The sequence below is a fragment of the Elaeis guineensis genome, chromosome 10, assembly GCF_000442705.2.
Source record: "Elaeis guineensis isolate ETL-2024a chromosome 10, EG11, whole genome shotgun sequence".
Lineage (NCBI taxonomy): Eukaryota > Viridiplantae > Streptophyta > Magnoliopsida > Arecales > Arecaceae > Elaeis > Elaeis guineensis.
In genome coordinates this window covers 16,575,924-16,599,121 of record NC_026002.2, presented here as the reverse complement: position 1 = coordinate 16,599,121, position 23,198 = coordinate 16,575,924, and the positions used below count along the sequence as shown (strand labels likewise).

Here is a 23,198-nt window from a genome sequence, read left to right as displayed (position 1 = left end):
TTCATTTGTATCATTCTTGCCTTTTGCTTGTGAGCCTTAAGGATTGTGCAATAGGTTTCCTTGCGTGATCTCTATTTGCCTTAATATTTGGGTGTCATCCTCCATCAACACTTGTCATTGTTTATGGGAAGCTTTTCTATGTTTCATTAGTTTCCTTCGTTGCCTTCTTTTGCTAATGCATTCCATATATTCTCTCTTTGAATACTTTTGAGGTTTCTTTGTACCTTAAAACCTATACTTGTCAGTGATTCTAAGCTAGCTGGTCACTGTCAAAGGTAAATAGCAGTCCATAAATAACAAAATTGCTCTTGGTTCTACTATATTGTGTCTCTTAATTATTGGAAACAATTGAAGGTAATGCATCAATTATATACCCTCCATGTGCATCTTATGTCAATCATTGAATCTTTTCTATCTGTCCAAAGACTCAGCGACAAAGATCTCGAATAATGTTGATGGGTTAGATTCACATTGAAGATTTTGAGGAAAGAATGAGGAGGATAATATAGATGGCAATAAGGAAGCTAGCATTTAATAGGGCATTTATGGAGAGAAGTGAGTGTTATTTCCAAGCACCACTCATTTTCTCATCCATCGGTCCCCGTCGCAGGGCAAATTATATCCTACACCATGTGCAGCACACCAATCAGGAAGCATATGATCTCCCATCGCAGGGCAAATTATATCCTACACATGAAATTATATCCTACACCATGTGCAGCACACCAATCAGGAAGCATATGATCCTCCATCGCAGGGCAAATTATATCCTACACCATGTGCAGCACACCAATCAGGAAGCATATGATGTATGAGGCCTATAGAAATGAGAGAATCTAATTGATATGGTGTACAACCATGTGGTGCATGTGGTGTATGATATAATTTCTTCCATAGCAATTGGAGATTAGTGCAAATCTAAACTGATGAGGTTTGTTTCTAATGGCACATTATGGTTGAGCATGGATCGGGTTTGGTTGAGTTGAGAGAAAAATTTTATCCGATCAACCCAATCAGGTTGAAGAAAATTCACCCGCTATGAATCATTTATTATGTATAAACCATTTGAAACGAAATAAATGATTTGTAGTGGGTTCAAGTGGGTTGTATCGGTTTAGGCTTCAATGTTGACCCAATATTGATTTTAATTTCAATATTGATCACTTAAGTTATTTTTTTTATTAATTTAATGTAAAAAATTTTAAACTTTACAAGTTATAAATTTTGGATTATTTTTGAATATTATAAAATAAAATAAAAAAAAAAAAATTTACTCGTCTAAAAGCAACTACATTTAAAGTTTTCATTTAGAATTGTCTCAAATTGATGTGCTTTCATCAAAATTCAACATTAATATTTTATAAATTCAAATAGATGACGGAGTGTTTTTTAGAATGAAGTATTGAAATCTAAATGACGTTATCTCAAAATGAAAGTGGGTTTGTGAAATACTACATCGGTTATGTTCGATTTCATATGGATTAAAAGTGTGAGAACCGAATCTGACTATAAAAATTATTTTTTATAAATTTCAATTCGATTTTATTTGATTTATGTCTTTTAACCGACCGAAACTGATGTTTATTGGATTGGATTGGATGAATTTCTTCAATTTCAATTATTTGCTCAGCCCTATAGCACGTAATGCTTATGAACTGCCATTTAGTTTAGCTAGCTACCTGCAGAGCAAATATTCTCTCAAAGAAATAAGTTTGGGAAACATCTCCGCAACATCGTCAATTGCTGATGTGTTTGAACTTCTAATCATCCGCTTTCCGTGTAGCAAGGCTGAAACTTTATCAGTTGGTCAACAATCTCTTTGGGCTTAGAAATCCATGCCACATTGTGGCAAAGCTTTCTGGGCACAAGAGGGACATTTTTGTTGACCAGTCCTTTCAAACAGCAAATGGAGCTGTTTGCCTCTTAACTTGAGCTTCATTACAACTATAAATTGCATTCTTCAAGTTTAAACTTCTAATTGATTTATATAAACATATTTATTACAAATCTATTCACAATCAACATTTCATAAATCAAATTTATCTTTTTGCTGTTTAAATTGGAGCCAATACGTGCTACTCTTTTCATGATGTGGGAAAGAATATTATTCTTTTTTTATGGAAAAAAGCTATCAGTAATGTTTTTGATCAAACTCATCAAAGACTTGAACAAAGAGATAGTGCAAGAATGTACATTTCAATATAAATAAAGATTAATGATTTTTTTGATTTAAAAAATATTATAAGCACTTATAACACAGATTGATGATGATAAACAGTCGAATCCATTTGACCACTTTCTCTACAAGCTCTCCTAGTCATCGAAACTCCCCCATTAAGAAACAAGAAATGAACAAGAAATACCATCAATTTTTTTTATCTGGAGGACATCCATGTTCTTATAAAGATGCATCAACATTGCCTTGTTAGAAGATCTAAAACTCAAGTTTTCTTAGTATGTGATTCTTGAAATCCATAAAAATGAATCTAATTTGTTACCTGATATTCATGACATCTCGATTGGTACATAACTTGGAACAGCACACCTTCTTTCGCCCCATCTGTTTATCAAATAACAAAAGAAAGCTAATTTGACATTTGAACAATCTTTCCTTTATAGAAAAACACTAGTGGAAAATGGAAACGCAGTTGATAATAACTCATCCCTTATTTTCTCTCTCTCAGCCAGCAACTGCCATCTTAGATCCCTCCTACTGTGCTACAGCGATAGCAAAGGATTATTAAAATCCAATCATATAGAAAAATATTATCACAAACCTCAGAAAAACCCCACCTCCAAAGTCCGATACCTTCATTCACATGCTCTCCTCTCTAAACTCCCTTTTACCTGTCTCCCACATGCAACTGATTGCGTACGTTAAAAATATCAGGCCCTAAAATCTAGAGCTTAACAAAAAAAATATGAGACCTTCTCAACTTTTCACCTTCCATTAATATAAGCTAACTGTTGTTCTTTAATGGGGAATCATTGAGCACTAGATAGCCTAAAATCGTATTGGTTGTGGGTAGGTACTTTTCGATGTAGTTGGAAAAGGCACTTCCAATCTCAAAGGCCCCATTGGAGGGGAGGCTCCTTCACTCACTTTCATGGGCATTGATAGTTCACTGTCTTTGCCTTTCCCTTTCCAGCTTGAAAAAATTATTGGTGCTTGTGGAATCTTCTATTCTATCATTCATATGAGTTGATGATATCTATTGAAAGGGATGAAAGGCTTATCAATTGGATGCATTCCAGTTTAAGTGGATTAGTGGTGCTATTATTCTCAGGAGAAAAATGCAAGATCTGTTTCCAATTCCTTCCTGCTTTTCTTCCGGCGAAAAGCTCCATGATGATCCAACCTCAGCAGTTGCAACCAGGTCAGGCCAAGGTGCGGTGATGCTAATATACCGCACTTGGATCGCAGGCCACTGCCGCCTGATTACTGTCACATGGTGCAAGAATCTACTTGCGCATGGCCTCTCAGTCTTGGTAGAAGGATCGGACAACAACGATGAGCATAAAAGCAATGGCAACAACAGCATCAATGTTGATAGCAGCAGCAGCAGCAGCAACAAACACCAGAACAGCTGCAAGGTTGAGATGCGGCCATGGAACTTTTGGCGAAAGCAAGGCTCCAAACGGTTCCATGTGGAGGGGAAGCCTGTTGATGTGTACTGGGATCTCAAGAATGCTAAATTCTCCGATGAGCCCGAGCCTCAGTCAGACTACTATGTTGCAGTTGTCTCTAATGATCAGGTGGTTCTTTTACTTGGTGATTTGAAGGAGGACGCCTTTAGGAGGACAGGTTCACGGCCTTCACTCATCGAAGCCATCTTAGTATCCAAGAAGGAGCATGTCTTTGGTAAGAAGAGATTCTCAACTAGAGCTAAATTCCATGAGGAGGCAAAATTCCATGATATTTCAATAGAATGCAACAGTAGTAGTAGTAGCACCAACGGCGGCATGGATTCAGAGATGGTGATGAAGATCGATAAACATGTCGCCATTCATGTGAGACATCTGCAATGGAAATTCAGAGGAAATGAATCAATTTCCATCAACAAACAGAGAGTTCAAGTGTATTGGGATGTTCATGACTGGCTCTTCGCCCCTGGGTTAAGGCATGCGCTGTTTATATTTAAGCCCGAGTCATTGCCATCATCATCATCATCGACATCATCGAGTTCATATAATAATTTTGCAGGAAGTAATGCTAATGGAGGTGAGTCTTCTGGTTTTTGCTTGTTTCTATATGCTTGGAAGCTTGAGTAAAAATCCAGCTTATAATGCTCAGATACTATGCTTTCATTTATATTGTGAAGGGAATGAGAGGTGTTTTTGTTTGGATATTTGATACAATTTAGGTGAAACTCAGAATGTTTTCCATTCAACTCTCTCCTTCCATTATGGAGCTGGTTTTGGGTGGGGGGGAATAGATTGGGTGTCAAGCACATGGGGAGGAGGACATGGGTCCAATTGCTGTGCATTAGTTACAGCTGGTCCCCCTTGGATAAGGGACATGATTAGAGGTGACAGAGGGGATTCACATTGACATTCCCTCCTATAATGTTGCTATATGTATAACTAAAACGCTCAGTTGAAATGGTTGCCATCTTATGACCAAGAATCCAGTCTTCCAACCCAACTTCACAAGAATTCAGGCTGGCAGAAGCTATCTTATAAAGGATGCTTTATCTAGCTGTTTCTAAAGTAGGACTTAAACTAGTTAAAGTTCATACATTATCCCACCTAGATAATGCTGGCCCCAGCCAGTTCCAGCTTAGCAGCATCCTGAAGAGATTAACTTTCCAAGGAGTAGATTAGCTAAAGCTATCTGGTGCCCTTTTTGAGGATGCCAGTGGCAAAGCTGGTTAAACATAGTCTTCACAGTAGAAATCTGGTTTTGTTTGCTGCACTCATCTGGAAAAGAGAGAGTCTCTGCTTCTGCCCCTCCTATTTACAGAAAAAAAAGCTGTTGCACTTTTGGAGTTATGATCTTTTATCCATCATGCTTTATGAATGGTCAAATGTACTTCAAATGAAGTGCATAATGCACTCCATTGTTGTGCATAGGCTTTACAATTTTTCTTGTAAAGCTCCATTAAGAGATAAAAGAGGAGTGTACTAACAAGAAAATTGGTCTATCTCTTGACTCGCATAGCAAAAACTGAAAATATCCTTCACAACAGGAGAAAATAATTCCAAAAGTTAGTTTGTGGATCAAAACTATCTACCAAATACTCACTTTCCAATCTTTCCATGCTACAACAGCATAAGGCAGTCCATATCATCAATAAATAAAAAATATTATGCTGATATTATTGGAGGATGGAAACATTCTCATCCATCATATTCTCCTTTCTGTCGAATCATTTATGTGAAACATGTATGAGTTGAGCTCAAACATCTGCCCTTTTTGTCCAACTGCCACTAATATATCAATCACTTTCGCCACAGTTATCATCTTGTATTCCATATTTTGAAAGAGAAGCACAACAATAAAATGATGAAGTGTAAACTGTCAGGTTTCTGAGTCAAAAGTTTCAAATGCCAAACACTTCATCAGGGATATCCACCGACTCCACCGCTGCCTTGGATCAGTCAGATACATGCAATGCACACAACGAATGCCAGTGTTCTCATACACAAACACCATAATAACGATAACTAATCCTAAACTTAGACATATAAAAATTAATTTTATGCAATTAATTGTGGCTGCTGGTGCTGATTGAGCCAGAACTGTTATTAGTAATGCTATTAGTACTTGATGAAAGTTTCTGCCTTTATATGAATTGCACATGGACGCATTGCTGGCTTCAATCAATGCTTATTGTCTATATCGGCGTCAGTTTAGTTCCATATCAATTATACATTGGTCAGATTTTAGGTATTTATATAGGAATAAAGAACCTAAACAATACCTTCCGACTAATTTTTATGGATAAGATCCAAAGTATCATAAATAGTATCAGGATCTACGGAATATAAAACATTGTATAGCGGACCCTTTTGAGGACTCTTAGTCTGGCAAACATACTAGAGCTCAAACGGAGAGAGTATGTCACAGTCCATCATGACATGTGTTTAGTCTCACTTTGGTTGGGTACTTATATGTGGCCAGGAGCATTAAAAATATCTTCCTGTTAGCCATTTAGGATGAGGTCTTGGTTATTATCGTCAGTTTGTAACTAACCTTCATGGATTTAAGGACTGCTGGCCTTGTCTAACCCGATCTCCGTGGATTCAAAGACTGCTGGTCTTGAGGTAGGACAGTTTCAGCAAGTGGGAGATGTGCAGCTCATTGGAGGGCCCCATTGCAATCTTCCACCTGGGGCCTCGTTATGGTTATGATTCCAATCTTTGACCCCTATTTTGTTCATTATTCATCAGAATGAAATAATATTCTAATTTCGAATCCCCATACCAGCTGAGAAAAAAAATGGTGTGATCCGTACCTTAATCAAATAATAATATAAATTATTCCCTGTTTTGAGGGAATCCCGTGATAAAGGTTAATAACAGCTCTTATAACTTTCATTCCAACCTTCAAACCAACTCATGGGTGCGTGGCTGAACTGAACAAACAAGTGCCATTATTTCCACTGTAATAATTTTTTTTTTCTATACTGTTATTGCACAAGTTTCATAACAAGCGGTGCTAGAATCATAAAAGTCAGTCCCAATCTACCACCATACTATTGTTTGAAAGGAAGAGCAAGGAAAACAAGAACAGGCGCAATTACAGGATTGAAGCAGGTGTGATCAAGGATAAAAGTCAGCTACAAGATTTGTTAAGTAGATTTGCCCAGCAAACAACATTGAATGGAACATCACATAAATTACCTTTACCATGGATTTTGGCAGTCTAGATGTCAAAAGCTCAAGTTCTGTATCTCTACATGTTTTAGATTTCAATGATCAGCAAGTGGTGTAAAGAATTGCGATGAACCAAAACCAAAGCACTTTGCCAAAAAGAATTTGTCCTTCCAAAAAGAAGCTGTCTCCTGTGCCTTTATGGAGGAGGTGCAGGTGCTGATGCTGGAGCTGGTGTTGGCTTTTGCTTTTATTGTACAAAAAAATTGTCATGCTCAAATATCTGAACCCATGAACTGATGATGCAATTTCGAGATACCATTCAGTGATTAGCGTCAGGGTTTGGCATGGGCCATCAATTCTCTCTTTCCAAACGTAGGTTAATACATTAGTAACTTCAAATGTTATTTATTTTCCTTTACCATCGTTCTTGAGTGGTATACAATGTAAACTAGTTGCCAAAAAAAAAAAAAAAAAACAAGGCAAATTGGTGAATAGAAACCAGGTTTAGTTGAGCTGGTTGGCATCTCTCTCCATTTGGGAGAGGTTTAGGGTTCGAATCTTGGTCATTATTACTAATTATTCTTATGCTAACTTAGTAAACAACTTGACCAAAGCAATATAAATTTAAATAAGATAGGAATTGGAGTTACAAATGTACTATATGACATCAAATCTTTTGTTTTGGACTTAGGACAATTAAGGGCCTGTTCGCATAATAGTATAGGAATATTCTATTGGAATCGGGCTTGTTGGCCCTTCTAGCTCACAATATTTTAAGGGCCACACCAAGTCCTAGCGTATATCCCAGCCTATGGGTCTATTAGTCTGTTGGAAGAGAAAAAAATACTTGGGAAGGTTCTTTTTTTCCCTTCAACAGAATTTGGGCATCAGATGGAATTGAATTAATATGGAATGTACCCAGATAGTCTGCCCAATCTAGTAAGGGACTAAGGGCTTGTTTAGATATCCGGGCCTAAAGTTTTATAGGATTCATGGGTTGGACCAACACAATCAGTTAAATCAAGCCAGACTAGTTCTATCTTTATTTTTTCTTTCTGTGAGATTTGGATTGGTCCACTCCAATAGTTCTCTGAATTTTTATAAGTGTAGGCCTAATTCAATTTGACTTAGTTGATTGTCTTGGTTTGACTGATGAATCTAATGGGATTTTGGACTCAGACATCCAAACATGTCTTAATCTAATAGAAAATCCAGCCCAATTCCATTAAATTTCACAAACATGCCTTAAATAGATATTTTTTTTTTCCCCTTCGTACATGAAACCACATAAATGTTTGACCTATCAAGATGGGTTTCACCTCTTCTTACTGTTGTGAATTTGTTCCAGGATAATCTTTTAGGAAGACAATTCAACATCTTTTCGCCAAGTCCCTCTATTATTAAGTAGAATTGGTACCATTTCGATGTATTTTGGTTCTCTTTTGAATCCTTTGCATTAATACATTCCTCGACTCTTAAATAAGTTCTCACTGCTCCATGGTTAGGCATGACACATACACAAGAAGGTGGCATTATTGGTTTATAAAGGCAAACCTGCTAGGCATTTTCCTGAGTGAATGTCTTGAATCGGAGTTATAAAGTATTGTGTCTTGAACCCAAGCCTTTTCCATCTGGTTAAGTATAACTGCATGTCGATTAAGTATGGCTAAGAATCCACATAGCATAAATCAGCCAAGCAGCACTTGGGTCAAGGATTTAGAGGTAGATCTGCATCATTCATTTCATGGGTTTGATCAAGTCCATCTCTTGTTCATCTTTCATTTTTTTGAGTTTTATGAAAAAAAATCAATCATTTTATCTCTAATTATTTACTAAGTATATCAAAATCATGTGAGTTTTGTTAATGATAAAATGAGATCAAACCAGTAATTTGGTTTATATTCTAATTTTTGGTATTTCACAATCATGAGACTAGATAATATTTTCTGTAAGCTTTTTAAGAGGTGTTTGATTAGAAAAAGTTGGGGTCTGAAATCGAAATGGGAATAGATGACTCCTATTTCAACCGTTTGATTGGAAGGAATTTCATTTCAATTTCGATTTCAAGATAGAATGGGAATGATCTAATTTATCTAAAACTCAATTCCTACTCTCTTTTAAGGATTCAAATTTTCATTTCAATTTTCATTTCAGTTGTGAACCAAACACTCTATGAGAATGATTTATGCAAATATGTCTATAATGCAAAAGGTCTAAACTTTATGCTTGGCACCTTCTTTTTTTTTTTTTTTTTTTGTTTGTACTTGTAGGGTAGCAAGCAAATTGCTCGTGAATAGCTCCAACTCAGATCACTATGGGGCTTCTTCGGGCTTAGTTTGGCAAAACAACAGGAGACAGTTGGTTTTTTTTGTTTTTTTTTTTTTTAAATCCTGGCTGATAAAAGGGAGGAGCTTGAATATTTTTGGCTCACAAAAATGAGCAACAACTTCCTAATTCTCATATATATATATATATATATATATATATATATATATATAGAGAGAGAGAGAGAGAGAGAGAGAGAGAGGGGCTGGCTTAATAACAAATTGATTGAAGCTCAATTCACATGTAAAGCAAGCCAAATTTAAATCCACTATTTAGTTAGGCTTGAGCTCGAAGCTCAATTCACATGAAAAGCAAGCCAAGTTTAAATCCACTATCAAGTTAGGCTTGAGCTCGACTAAAGCTTGATTATCTCTTTATGTACGGAGCTCAAGTTGAGCAACCTGCTACTTGCCTCATTTGCAGCTCTGCATAGGTCTGGCCTACTAAACTTCAAGGCCTTAATAATCCAAAGCAAATAGAACGTCACAATTCAGGCAGAACTCATGAACCATGAAGGGAGAATATTGTTAGCAACAAGAAAGGAAACAGAGAGAATTGCTTTTATAGGGTACGGGAGAAGAAACACTAACCAAAAGATCCAATCCCACAATGTGTCACGAGGCCTCAACGAGTCGTACTAAAGACATCAACCTCTAACATTGCATAAATTACAGACTTTTTGTATTTTTTTAACCAATACTCCAGTTACTGTCATGACAAAATTAGATTTGAGCCATCCATTTTAAAGGCATGTGCAGTCCAAATATATATAAAAGCATACTGAGACAAAACTCTTAAAAGAACGCCTCTTACTATTATTATCTAAGTTGTTGACTTTCCCGCAGAGAGTTTTAAAAAGGTCTGTTAATGATGATATGAGATAGTTTAATGATATGCAAATGTCCCATCTTGACCACTTCACTGTGAAGAGAACAAAGAGTATTTCTACATGCACTATTAAACCGGCCGCTATGGTAGGCAAAAGTTGATATTATTTAAGCCCACTAGGCACTTCTCACAACCATCTTAAAATTCAGCAACATAAATGCACTATTAAACTTGATGGGAGCTCAATCATGTGACAGACCAATGCTTAAATAACAACCAAAAATAACTCTTGTAATAAATATCACATTAGAGATCGATTATGATATTTGATTGCATATTAGCTTTATTGTAACTAACATCTGGTTCACAAATTCTCGTGTTGGTCTATTTTTAATAAAAATAGTCATTGAAGGTGGCAATTAGATCGAGCCAGATAAAATATGAATCGGATCGGATATATGATAGATCAACTCAAATTTTATTTATTTATTAAATAAATTAACAATTAAATAGATAATGTAACTAAAACATAGGTCCTTGCAACTTTGATACTTTGGCCCTTTCCACCCACGTGGAGGCGAAGTGCTCAGACAACAAACGATAAGGAGCCTTACCGGTGGTGACGTGATCCAAAATCTAAGACCCATTCAGCACCCAGCTCCCCAATCAGCTGTTTCCCATCAATGAGAAACAGGGTTGATTTCATTCTCACACTCCGACACGTGTCCAAGATAAAGTCTCGGTTGCTGCTCGCACAAGTGTCTGCCACGTCGATGATCGTCATCGTGTCGTGCTGGGTCGCACGGACCGTCCCAAAAGTCTCCCAAAATAAATAAAAAATAATTCTAATATCTCCACCCAAAAGGTCCTATACTTCAATTCTACCTTTGAAAAAAAAAACAGCAGTATAAATATCCAAATATTAAAATTAAAATAATCTCAAAACGAGAGCTTTCCCTTTCCTTTATTTTTTATTATTATTCCCTTTCTCCCTCGTAATATCTCGAGGAGGGGAGGGACCGAGGAAGGGAGAAAGTATCTGCCGTCTGATGCGATTCGCTCCCTCTAAAAGAAAAGAGAGGAAGAGGGCGCCCTGCTCTTTCCCCGGCGCACGATAGCTGCGCTTCGGCTCCCCTAAGGAGCTCTAGGTCTCGCTCTTCTTCTCGCTACCGAAACCCGAACCCTAACCCTAATCTCGTCGTCTTCTCTCAGATCCAATCCCGAGCGAAGGAGGAATGTCCAAGGCCTGGGGCGGAGTCGGCGCCTGGGCGCTCGAAGCGGAGCGCGCGGAGGCGGAGGAACGCGAGCAGGCCGTGGCCGAGGCGGACTCCTCCTCCACCACCATGGCGGTGGCAACTCTCCTCGCCGGCGAGCCCGCCCAGAGCTTCCCCAGCCTCAAAGAGGCCGCAGCCACCAAGCCCAAGAAGAAGAAGCCCGTCACCGTTCCCCTTGCTCAATTCGCCACCACCTATGGTGGCGGCGGTCGCGGCGAATCTGTCTTCGAGCCCCGGGGGCTCACCCACGACGAGATGCTCCGCCTCCCCACTGGCCCCCGGGAGCGCTCCCAGGAGGAGCTCGAGTACGGCCGCCTTGGCGGTGGGTTCCGGAACTACGGCGGGGGCCTTGGCGGTGGCAGCCGTGGGGGTTTCCCCGGTCGCAGGTCCGACGATGGTGACGGTTCTTGGGGCGGCGCTGGCGGCGGCAGGAGGTCTTACGGTGGTTTTGATGAGGAGTCGCGAAGGGGACCCCCGGCTAGGGTTTCCGATTTGGAGCAGCCGTCAAGGGCGGATGAGGTCGATAACTGGGCTGCTGCAAAGAAATCCTTTGCCCCGTCCCCGATGGATTCTGGGCGCTCGGATCGATATAGCTCGCTTGGTAGTGGAGGTCCATCTAGGGCTGACGAAGTGGATAACTGGGCAGCTGGCAAGAGGCCTCTCCCTTCCAGGTACCCCAGCTTCGGATCGGGGTTCAGGGATTCCGGTTCTCCATCAGATTCCGATCGGTGGGGGAGGGCAGGACCGGCAGGTGGAGAACCCCACTCAAACAATGGGGAGAGGCCAAAACTCATCCTAGATCCACCGAAGGGAAATGTGGGAGCACCGAGTGAGCCTATGAGAACTCGTCCCAGCCCGTTTGGTGCTGCTCGGCCAAGGGAGGAGGTTTTGGCAGAAAAAGGGGTGGATTGGAGGATGAAGGATTCTGAGATTGAGTCTAAGAAGGCAAGCAGGCCGACTAGTTCACACTCTAGCAGGCCTTCAAGTGCACAATCAAGCAGGCCTGGGAGCTCAGGTTCGCAGGCAGGAGTAGATGGAGCCCCCAGACCTCGGCCAAAGGTGAACCCTTTTGGTGATGCCAAGCCCCGAGAGGTTCTGTTGCAGGAACGGGGCAAGGATTGGAGGAAGATGGAAATGGAGCTGGAGCATCGCAGTGTTGACAGGTTTAGACTCTCTATCTCTATCTTAACAATCCCCACTCTCTTTTTAGTATGGATCTTTGTGTTTTCCTTTTAATTAATCCAGCAGTTGCTAGATTTTCTTTTCTTGCTGCTTGTTTCTAAATGCAGTAATCTCAGGTCATAGTGCATCTTTGTAATTCAAACCATCATGTAGTTCTCTAGGTGATACTTATTACTCGCATTATAAAGTCATCATCTTGGGAATGTTGAATTGATTGTTTTCATCATTATTTGTCTTTCATACATAGTGCCACTTATGTTTGATAAAGAGCTTCTTATGGAACCTTTTAGTTTCTCATAATTTTGGTGGTTTAAGAATGACACCTGAGCTGCCCACTTATGCATTACCAACCTAAGGGTTCCGTGGAGAGGAAGCTATTCATGACCATTTCCTTGGCCCATCCCTTTGGAATGGTATACTGAGCATTCTCTCCCTTTTCAACAATGACCTCTGCAGCCCTTGTTATCCATGTCCTTTGAAGCCTCCACCCTCTCTATCCCCTCATCCTCACTTGAGAAATGCTTAGATTAGGTAGGGACTACAAACTGATTTTCCTCATTTGTTGTTGTTGGAATTTTACAATGCCTAACCGGTTCGTGTGTTCTTGATTAAAGTGGCCCAAAACGATCAGATCAATTGGAATTGCAAGTTCTAGATCTGTCTTATGCATCATGCAATCTCCTGAATCACTTGATCATGTTATGTACATTACTAAATCATGTGGAATTTTATTTGATCTAATCTATCAGATCATATGCTTTTAAAATTACTTATTTGTCTCTAATAAGCTGAGTACATAAAATTAGCAAGATCATTTTAGTTTATCATTTCTAGAAGGTAAAGTAACAATTTTTTTAGAGCTATATAGAATTTAAGCTCAAGAGATATATTTTTCATATTTGTACAACCATTTGTTAAAGCATAATCCTTTCGTTTGGTAAAATATCCTACATAAAGGGATGATTGAATTTATAGGTTGTGCAAAAGTATCTCAGATAGCTGGATGTGATGATTGTTTCATTTGACATGCTGTATATGGCATTGTGATGCTAGAAACTAGACTACCTATATGTGTGTCTTGTATTCTTCATTCATTTTCTTCATAATTTACACATTTTTCTTTCAATTTTCACATTTGTTCTATCCTCTTTTTTTTTTTTTTGAACAAATCAGAAAAATCTTAGGTTTGTGACTCAGTCCACATTCTGACTTGATGTAGCACTTTATACAATTTGTGTCTTAATCTTGATTTTGACAGCACATTTGGTATCGTTAGGATTTTGATCCAGATTATCTTCATATTTCATAAGGGGTTGAACCAATTTCTTGTGGTGTCAAATCATGGGTTGACCATTTGCGGAACAAGTGCCTTTTGAAATTATATTATTGCAAGTGATTTTCATGAAGTTAAGGGCTTCCCATGAGTCCATTTGGCTGAGGAACACATATTGCTCCATGAACTTGGGATAAAATTTGAAACTTCTATGTTCTTAAGAATCATGAATGATGGCACTTTGAGCTTTTTATACTTTATGGGATTGGCTTTCTACTTTAGGTATCTTCTTGATACCAATTGATGGAAGAAAACTATTTACTTCGTACATGCTAAAGAGGTGATACATGGTAGTGTAGTTCAAGTTTTCAAGTTCCAGTTGAGACTAAGCTAAAGCCAACCTCCAATTTTGGATTTTGGTTTAGTTTCAAAGGATCGGTCAGTTTCAGCCAAAATTGACTGAAACTAGTCATGATTGCTTTTTTTAGAGATTTGGTTTTCTGTTTACTATCATATTTTAGTCATTTCTTTATTTATTTATGTCCTTAGGCTATATGTGTACAAATCTTCATGGCATTTTCCTTTTTTCTCTTGGCCTAAAAAAGAGATGCATATAATAACCCTTGATAGAGAAAAGCCTAAAAAATAATCGTTATTGTAGTACTTTATGAAGATTATTCTAAATAACTCATACAATGTATTTTATGCAAAATGATTTAAATATAACCTTTCATAACTACATTGGTTGGTGGTGAGCTATCTCATTATTATTTCTCATCTCCATCCGTTTGCTCACCCTGCAATGGTATTTCATAACTACACGGGATGATGATGGTGATGATTGTTATTTGCATGACTCACCTTGCAATAGTATGTGGCATTAAATAGGTAAGTCTAATTTATTTTATACTATGACATACTTGTGTTGTTAGTTTGTGCTTGATTGATGGTATTAGTATTCAACTTAAGAGACTGGTACACTTATGTAAGAAATGGAAAGTTTTAAGCTTCAAAATAGTTTAATTTCAGCCAGAAACTATCTGAACTGCATAAAATAGAATCCTAGATAACTTAAATCACAGTTAAATGATGTGAAATAACTTGTCTCCAATTCACTTTTTTTCTGATTTTTCTTTATTTTGGATTTTTCTGACTTCTTTGACAAAAAACTATAAAACGCGGAACTAAACTGTCAAAACTGCCGAAATTGTTGAAATAGAAACTCTAGGAGGTCCTCTAGGAAGATAGTGGAAGCAACTTATTAGAGGTTTGATTTGGTCAAGGATGTTGTGAGCTTGGAAAAACATGAATTGATGAAGCAACCTGGCAATATACTGATCTTATTGGAATCATTACCATCCAGGCCTGTGTCAACTATTTGGAGTCAGAATATATTGACTGCTTTGGTGCTAATTTAAAAACAGATTCGGTATTTGCTTTTGTTAATTGACATCGTGTGTATTGTGAACTGACTGATACTGAGAGGGATTGGTAGGGAGACCAGGATTACCTTGAAGAGAAAAGGCTATGAAGATTCTATTTCATTCTTGGAGAACTTATTATAGGGATGATGTTCATTGTTGTGCATGAATCATGATGAAGCCTAAGTTGATATGGTGACATTGATCTGGATCATTTTGTGGATAGTAGGGCCATGTGACCTAGATATGAAAGGGATTTTAGGTGAGTCTTACATGATGCACCGAAGAAGAAAAAAGAAGAGTTGTATACAAGGTTAGTTTGAAGAACTGGTGTAGGGATGTGAAATTGGTTTCCTTGTTCTTTCCCCATCTGAATTTTAGATTGGCCAATTGGTTTAGCTATCTTGTGGAATGAATAAGGTTGATACATTTGATAAAAATTTCTCAAAATGAAGTTCTCTGATTCTGTGTTTTCAGTTAGTCCTAGGTTGATCTAACTACTTTCTGATTATCTTGATCTTAATTGTTAGTTGATTTCTTTATGGGGATTTTTAATTGGAAGGTAGGTATTTTGATGTGATCTACATAAGTGAGAGAGAAATTAAGCAGGCAGAATAGTGAAATCGTGAACTGCTTGTTTTTTGTAATGGTGATCTGATGGGCCTACTTCCAAACACCTGAACTAACTTAAGCTCTTATTGATGGATAGTGAACTGCTTAAGAGGCAGTACCTACATCCTTATGTTATATGATTGAGTTGCTAAATTATGGAGGAGCTGTGCCTAAATGCTTTTCAGCATGAAAAATGCCTTTTACCTTTTATTCTCCTTTTTTTTTTTGGCAATAAAAAGCTTCTTTCTTCATAATTATGAATGTACCATAATTAATATCATTAACTGGGATGAGATTTATTGTTTTAAGAAAATTTTTCATGTTTGATTTAATCAGAACTTACAAAGATAAAGTGCAGGTGTTAGGAAAGTAACTTTCATCTTGATATGAGAATCATGTTTGAAGATGGTCTGCCTAGTACCTTTCTAATCAGAATTATGTGATCAGCTCATTTAATGGGGCCTTTTTAATCAGAATTATGATATCAGCCATTTAATGGGGCATTTGTACTTGTACCCTCAGTAAGTTGCTGAGCCTTTGTTTTGTAGGAGCTGGAAAAAATTCACAGTTCCCTACAACTTACAGCTGGATTGTCTGTATAAAGTTTTGTTTCTGCTTTTTTGTCTTTCACTTTTTGCCTGCCCTTTGAGTCTCCACCTTCACCATATGGATTGTTTGGTTTCCCAGTTTATTGTTAATTATTTCTTTTCTTCCTGTATTTTGGTTGTTATTCGACTGCATGGTAGATTTTATGCATGCAATGCTAATGCTTTTATATAAGTCGTACTGCTTTTGCTTTAGGTGAATTGAGATATATGACCCTAGGGTGAATAATGGGAATTGTAATAGTTCTAGATCACCTTGGGAGCTTGGATCATTTTTTCTCCACCTTGTAAGATTTATACTTTCACTTGGCATGACGGTACTGACAAAGGTATCATTTGTTATTTTAGTAGCTTTTCGTCTTGCTAGTTACCTTTTACATGCGAAGCAAGACCACAAATTTGGATGTATTAAGCAACAATCCTTTATTCAGGTCAGTCTCTTGCATATTCCACATAATTTGGATTTCTGATAAATTTAATATAAGAAATTAGTGAGGAATTTTGTACACAAAATGATTTTGACATTCTGATTTTGTCAATACTTTACCAAATAATAATATTGCCTTGTTCTCCTCATTGTGTTCTTCTTCTATGTCTAAATCAAAGTGATATTGGAGATGGGCTCTTGAAAGATAATTTTACAGGCATGCTATGAACCAATGAATCCAGTCTTGAGAAAGGGACACTCTATCCATGTTCAAGCTGCCTCCAAAAAAAGTCTTTTTTTTTCCTCCCAATGCAGTCCTGGTCAATTAGTAACCTTCTTTCGGGTTTTAAATTGCTGAAGTTCCTTATAAAAGGTAGGTTGTGGATATTATTTCATTTGTTTAAGAAGTGGAGGTATTGTAACAGAGTTTTAATGTTTGTGTACTACTGTAAATATTTGGTCTTTATGGTGGAACAAAGCTTCAGAGCATGGTTTGCTCTACCGCCCCATACTGCCCGTTATGGGATGTACCATACTATACCAGTACGCTGTACTACCCCATACCGATATTATTGTACCATATTGTACCGCATACCAACAGTATAATATGATTTTAGTGATATGGGGTCAGGTACCGAGACGGTGAAGCTTGCTTCAAGGTATTTTATAATTTTTTCTTTTTATTTTTTCTTATCTTTTCTCTCTTTTTTTCCAAATTTTATGGAAGCTCCATATTATCTTCTTTGACGAATTAAAATTTTAATATTAAATTTTAAGTTCTCATAACTTGTAATATCTAGTATGTGCAGTTGTGCATCTGTCATAGGGCTGAACTCGGATTGGATACTAGTTATCCATATCCATATTTGTTTTGTTTGATGAAGACAAATGCGGATATGGATGTTAGTTGCAAAAATTCATATCTATATTTGTATGGATATGGATACAAATTGAATACTAGAAGCATGGATGTATTGCTCTGGATATAATTTAGATAATTAAACTTTATGACAATAAAATTAAAGATATTACTAAGTAGATGATAAATCAAGTTAATAGCATGTTAATGTGCTCATTTATTTTCCTTAAAAATTTATCAGTGTTGTATAAAATTAAATAAGGTTACAAATAGAATCGGATATTTGGATGCAATTTGGGTAGTTGTCTTTCTATATGTATTTTTCTTTGATGGATATAGATATGGATACAGATATTAGTCGGATGCTCGAATTTCTATCCATATTCGGACAGATTTGGGTGTGAAAACAGATCCGTTTCACCATTTGGGCCAATATTGTGATTCAGCTCTTCAGTATGTGTATACCTGAGTGCACAAAGTGAGCTTGTTACTGCTAGTGGTGGATCGACATACCGTTAGGTTGATTTAAGCTATTCCAATGCATAAGGTATTTCGATAAGCCTCTTTGAATGAGTGATAAATCATGAAATGCTTACTTGAATGTATGTTCTTTTAGGTTTGGAGCCTATGTTGGCTTCCGTTTTCTTGTCTTCTGCTCTAAGATTTTTGGTACAAACTACCTTACTCCAAATACTGCCCATAATTAGATTTTATTTCAATTTATATTTATCGTGGTCAAATTGTTGATGGTGCAAAAGTCAGAGAAAAGCCATTATGTCATGGAAATTTCTTCAAATTTGTATATTGCAACTTGATGATTGCTCTTGACACGCACTTATTCTCCTCTTCCACATGTACTTCCTAATTGTGGTATTTTAATCTAGCTTATAATATTGGACAAGTATTTTATGCTCAAGTTAATTTATACAATATCTTCCAATCATGTATGTGCTATAATTTGTTTCAACAATTAACCTAGAAATTATGTAAGTCATGACCTTTGTCAAAATGTCCTTAATCATTGATATTTGTCTGGGTCATTTTAATTTCTGACAGTCCTGACACCTGCTTATTATTATCCCATCCCACATGTACTTCCTAGTTTGGGATATTTTAGTCCTGCTTTAATATTCGACAAGTAATTTATGGTCAAGTTAATTTTGTTCAGTATCTTCTATCATGGATGGAAATTCTTTCAACAATTAATCTAGAAACTATATAAGTCGTGAACTTTATTGAAATGACCATAGTTTTGCCTTGATCAAAGTTTCTTTCTAACCTTGATTAGCTTCATTATGAAATGGAATTTAGTGTTTCATGGCAATCTCTTTCCTGTGGTCTGCGTGCTATGTTATTATTGGTTCATGTGCTAGCTGTATAATGTCTCCTCTTGCCTAGCCATGGAACCTGTGGGCTAGCATTGTCCCTTAATATGCTATTTTTGGTTTGCAAATGTGTTGGATCAAGGTGAGTCCAATGTGACCTAAAGCTATCCTGTTTTAGATATTGGGCGCCTTATAATCTACTCAAGTTCTTTGTAAAAAAAAAATCAGCTTCAAGTCAGGCAACGAGCAGGATGAGTAAAAATAATGACCCAGACCCAGTCCCATTTTCTAGAGTTGGTTCAGCTTTAGTGGCCTGCATGTGACCTACAGATCTTAAGGAGGAGTGGCTGCATCTTGGCTGATCTGGTTCACTTGATCTATTTGCATGCTTCGACTTGTTTGCTTGCTTCCTAGAACCAATGGATTCAAATTCATACCCGTAGCTTGTTTCTGAATTATTAAGAGACCTGATTCTTCATGATCTTCATCAGCCAAAGGATTCTTGGTCTTATTCCTGAAAGCTTGAACTCATCAACTATTCTTTTTTTGGGTAAGCAACTCATCAACTATTCAATGATTGTGAAATTTAACAAAATTTCATGTCTTCGAAGTGAATAACACTCATAAATTCTTTTATCGTTTCTTTTTGATCTTATCATCGCTGTTTTTGTTTGTTGCCTCTTGCATGCATGTTCTTTTACACATTATACATAATATTGGTTACTTCATATTGTTGCCAGTTAATCTTTTTCTTTCCATCAGTTTTTCATCTTCTTCTAAAGTTCTTGGGTGATAAAATTAGATGACTACTGTTTGGCCCATAAGTTCTTATGGTTTCTGCATTTACTTGGTAAGGCTTCCTTTAACATTCCATGCTGCCATTCTTTGTATATAATTTTGTAAAGCAAATCTCAGTTATGTGTTTGAAAATTAAAATCAATTGTGATTAACTTTGCCTTGGTTGGTCAAGTGGGCTCGATATAAGGGCCATTACCAAGCCCTAACCTTGCATTCGAATAACTAAAAAAAATCATTGATATGCTTTTCTGGGTGTAAGAACTCTAGATAATGCTGCCTAAAAGTAGGAAAATAAGCACCTGACTGTCCATGAGTCAAGATTCAGTAATACAGCTGTTTGTTGTCCACTCTCTCCTAGATCAGCAAAATAGTTTTCATGGTTCAGAAAATTAACATATCACTGTCCTAAGGATAGGGATAGCTTGTTCATCCAACCTTAAAGGTCACTTCGAGGCTTCCTTCTCATCAAAAATAATGGAGAAGATGGAATTCTAGGTCTACCTTTTCTGTTAGGTTTTGGAGTAGTTAAATTGTAAATTGTAAATCAAAACTTGATGTTAGGAGAGGCCACCAATTGTCTATGTGTTTTCACTGAGCACCATATGATCGAATCTTGTCATTCTGTTTGGCATTTATCATCATGCAGATGTTGCTGACCTTCTACTAATGATGCTGGACCTTAGGGTCTTGGTGCCAGTTTGATGCAGATCTATTTCGGTCACTCACAGAATTCTAAACTAGATTTCAATTTTTTTGTCTAACTTTGATATGTGAACCTTATTTTCTTTCAGATTCTCTACTGCAAATTGGTAAGGAAAGCATAATTCATATTCATGTGGCAAAGATCAAAGCCCTTGGTTGAATATAATCACAGCCAAAATTGAAGATAAATTTGCTAGAGGAATGGAGGAAAATGAAACCCAGTTTTTATTCAGCATTTAGATGACCTGCAATTTTTCATTACATCCTCATTTCTCTCTCCTATTAAATGTTAAGGGCACCAAAGCTATATTGACTTGTGTGCTAAATTTTCACCTTCAAGATATGAATGTGATTAGAAGAGGGGCGATAGCCGCCCTCTTTTTTAATTTTTCTCCTTTTTCTCTTTTGTTTATGTTTCATTTCTTATTTTTATCTTGTTTCCTTCTTTCTTTTCTCTTTTCTTTTCTCCTTCTCCTTGCTTTTCTTTTTTGTTTGCTCTTTTTCTGGTCCATGCAGGTTGCTGGTTGCCTCTGTATTGCAGCTCAAAAATGAAAGTCCGCACTTTTATATTTTCCTCTCACTTAAGAGAAGAGGATAGATCATTTGGCTGGTCCTGTATGGTGATGCCTAGTATTAGTTCTTAATTCACCACGAAGGCATTTTTAAGATTTTTTTTTTTTTTGACTATTTAGATAAAATAGCTGAAAACTGAAAGAAATATGATTTTTAGAGTTTACATAATACTTTTTTGATATGCAATTCTTGTTGCGATCAGGGTTCATATATTTAGTTCTGATATACAAAAGATCTGATTCATTGATCAGATTATTTATTTTTTTTTATGCAGTCCCTAAAGCCGTAAAGAGATTTCCTAACATTCAATTGTTTAAATTTCTTTGAAATTATTCAGCATCACCAGGTTTATGTCTGAACATTGTGCCTATGTGTGTCTGGTTAATGCTGCTTTATTGGCACATGTCTAATTTTTTTTATGATATCAAATTGTTCAGACCTGAGACAGATGAAGAGAAGATGCTGAAAGAAGAGATCAGTCATCTGAAGGCACTGGCTAAAGAAACTGAGGAAAATCAGACTGGCAAGACTGGAAAGTTATCTGTTGAAGAGTTAGCTGGTCTACGTGAGCAGATAGTTAACAAAGAGAAGGACCTGGAGCTGCTTAGACGTCAGTTGGATGACAAGGTTAGGTTTGGTCAAAGAGCTACCAGCATCATTAGGCCTAGCTCTGGAGCAGGTAGGAGCGATACATCCTCTACCAGGCCACCATCTCAGTCTGGTTTATCTGAGGATTCAAGAAGCGTCGACTTCATGGATAGACCTCGATCCCGTGGTGGTATGGGAGATATCTGGTCCAGGCCTGTTGATGATAGAAGATTTCAGGGAGGCAGGGAAAGAAGCTTTTTTGACAACAGAAATATGGACAGGTATCTTCTTTGCAACTAACTTTATCATAGACTTGTGTCGCTATTGCCTATTATATTTTCATGCTCTCTTAGACGGGTTGCTTTTGTAGTCAATTAAACACAAGTATGGCCAGTTAGTGCCCTCACACAGTTTTATTTTTTAACCCAAGGGGTACCGTTCAAGTTTGTTACATCATTTGGCATGACCAGGGAAAATGAAACGCTGGTTTCGAGATTTTGCTTAAAAGATTTTTGGTGATATTACAGCTAAATCACTGTTTTTTATGTTTGTTATTGGTCCCTAAGAGGAATGTCATCTTGGTCTGCTGACCTTTCAGAACTCATGCATTAAAGATTTTTGTTCATACAGTTGAGCAGTTCCGTTTGCGACTTTGAGAGAACTTTTAAGAATGCAATTAGATGGTACAGCAAGATGTTCTTTAAATTCTGGTCTGCAGATACGGAAATGCCAGAATTTTCCCCTTTTAAAAAGTGGTAGAAGGTAGTCTATTGAATAAATAGTCTGGTACATGTGATTATAATTGTGCACGACTCCTTGCTCATAATTTTCTTTGCATAGATAATCGGAGCTTGAAATGAATATTTGGTCCATCGGTAAATAGTGATGACAATGATGGCATTATTTCAGAAGTTGATGATGTTTATTTTGCAAATCTTTACTTGTGAACTCTATCTTATTTTCTGTTATTTCTCTTGTTTGCAGGTCGAAGTCTAGGGAGAGATGGTGAATGCTGCTGGTGTGAATTCATTGAGTTTGTTCTTTTAACACCAAAAAACATATTAATAACTTGTTCCTTTTTCCCTTAAATGTTTGTTCATTTTTGTTGCACCAGAAAAAAAGTGGCGATAAATCATGGTTAATGATGATAACGTTTTCGTCACATTATTTATTGCTGCCTTGATGCGGTGTAAGATTTGATTTTTCCATGTCAAGGCATGTAGGCAGGTTATGCTTTCAACTGTAACCTAAATTTACTCGGATATTCTAAAACTATGTTTTTAATTCACTAGAACATTTTCGGTTGACTTTTTGCTTGTCCTGTTTCATCGTGGCCTTTTGAAGTTCTACCTTTGAGCTTATCTGTGCACTAGTTCTACTTTTTATCAACTCAGCCTCCGGTGATTTGCATCCATCCGAATTGGTCAAGTGCAGAAGTCTCTTCCGTCAGTGAAAATGACAGTTATGACATAAATGAGTAAAGGCTAGGTTTTTTTTTTTTTTTTTTGTTTTTTTTTTTTTTTTTTTTTTTTGCGTAAAATTGATCGTGCTTTATTCTGAACCTGAATGGGAGTACGGAAATAGAGC

General features: G+C 37.2%; 2 protein-coding genes across 2 annotated transcripts; both read left to right on the top strand.

Annotated features, from left to right (window-relative positions):
- The first annotated feature begins 2,452 nt into the window (after positions 1 to 2,452).
- LOC105052962 (uncharacterized) lies at positions 2,453 to 4,626 on the top strand. The gene has a single exon (XM_010933948.4). It carries the CDS (start codon positions 3,295 to 3,297, stop codon positions 4,270 to 4,272), a length of 978 nt encoding a protein of 325 aa, XP_010932250.1. The 5' UTR covers positions 2,453 to 3,294; the 3' UTR covers positions 4,273 to 4,626.
- A 6,337-nt stretch (positions 4,627 to 10,963) lies between these two features.
- On the top strand, positions 10,964 to 22,918 carry LOC105052963 (eukaryotic translation initiation factor 4B2). Its single transcript, XM_010933949.4, has 3 exons — positions 10,964 to 12,409; positions 21,461 to 21,892; positions 22,596 to 22,918. The coding sequence occupies exons 1-3, from the start codon at positions 11,208 to 11,210 to the stop codon at positions 22,618 to 22,620; spliced, it is 1,659 nt and encodes a 552-aa protein (XP_010932251.1). The 5' UTR covers positions 10,964 to 11,207; the 3' UTR covers positions 22,621 to 22,918.
- Positions 22,919 to 23,198: the final 280 nt, after the last annotated feature.

Excerpts from the sequence above, each read along its gene's own strand:
- LOC105052962 (XM_010933948.4), top strand. The coding sequence starts at position 3,295 with ATGCAAGATCTGTTTCCAATTCCTTCCTGCTTTTCTTCCGGCGAAAAG.
- LOC105052963 (XM_010933949.4), top strand. The coding sequence starts at position 11,208 with ATGTCCAAGGCCTGGGGCGGAGTCGGCGCCTGGGCGCTCGAAGCGGAG. Across the intron at positions 12,410-21,460 it reads GAGCATCGCAGTGTTGACAG|ACCTGAGACAGATGAAGAGA; the intron begins GTTTAGACTCTC and ends CAAATTGTTCAG. Across the intron at positions 21,893-22,595 it reads GACAACAGAAATATGGACAG|GTCGAAGTCTAGGGAGAGAT; the intron begins GTATCTTCTTTG and ends TCTTGTTTGCAG.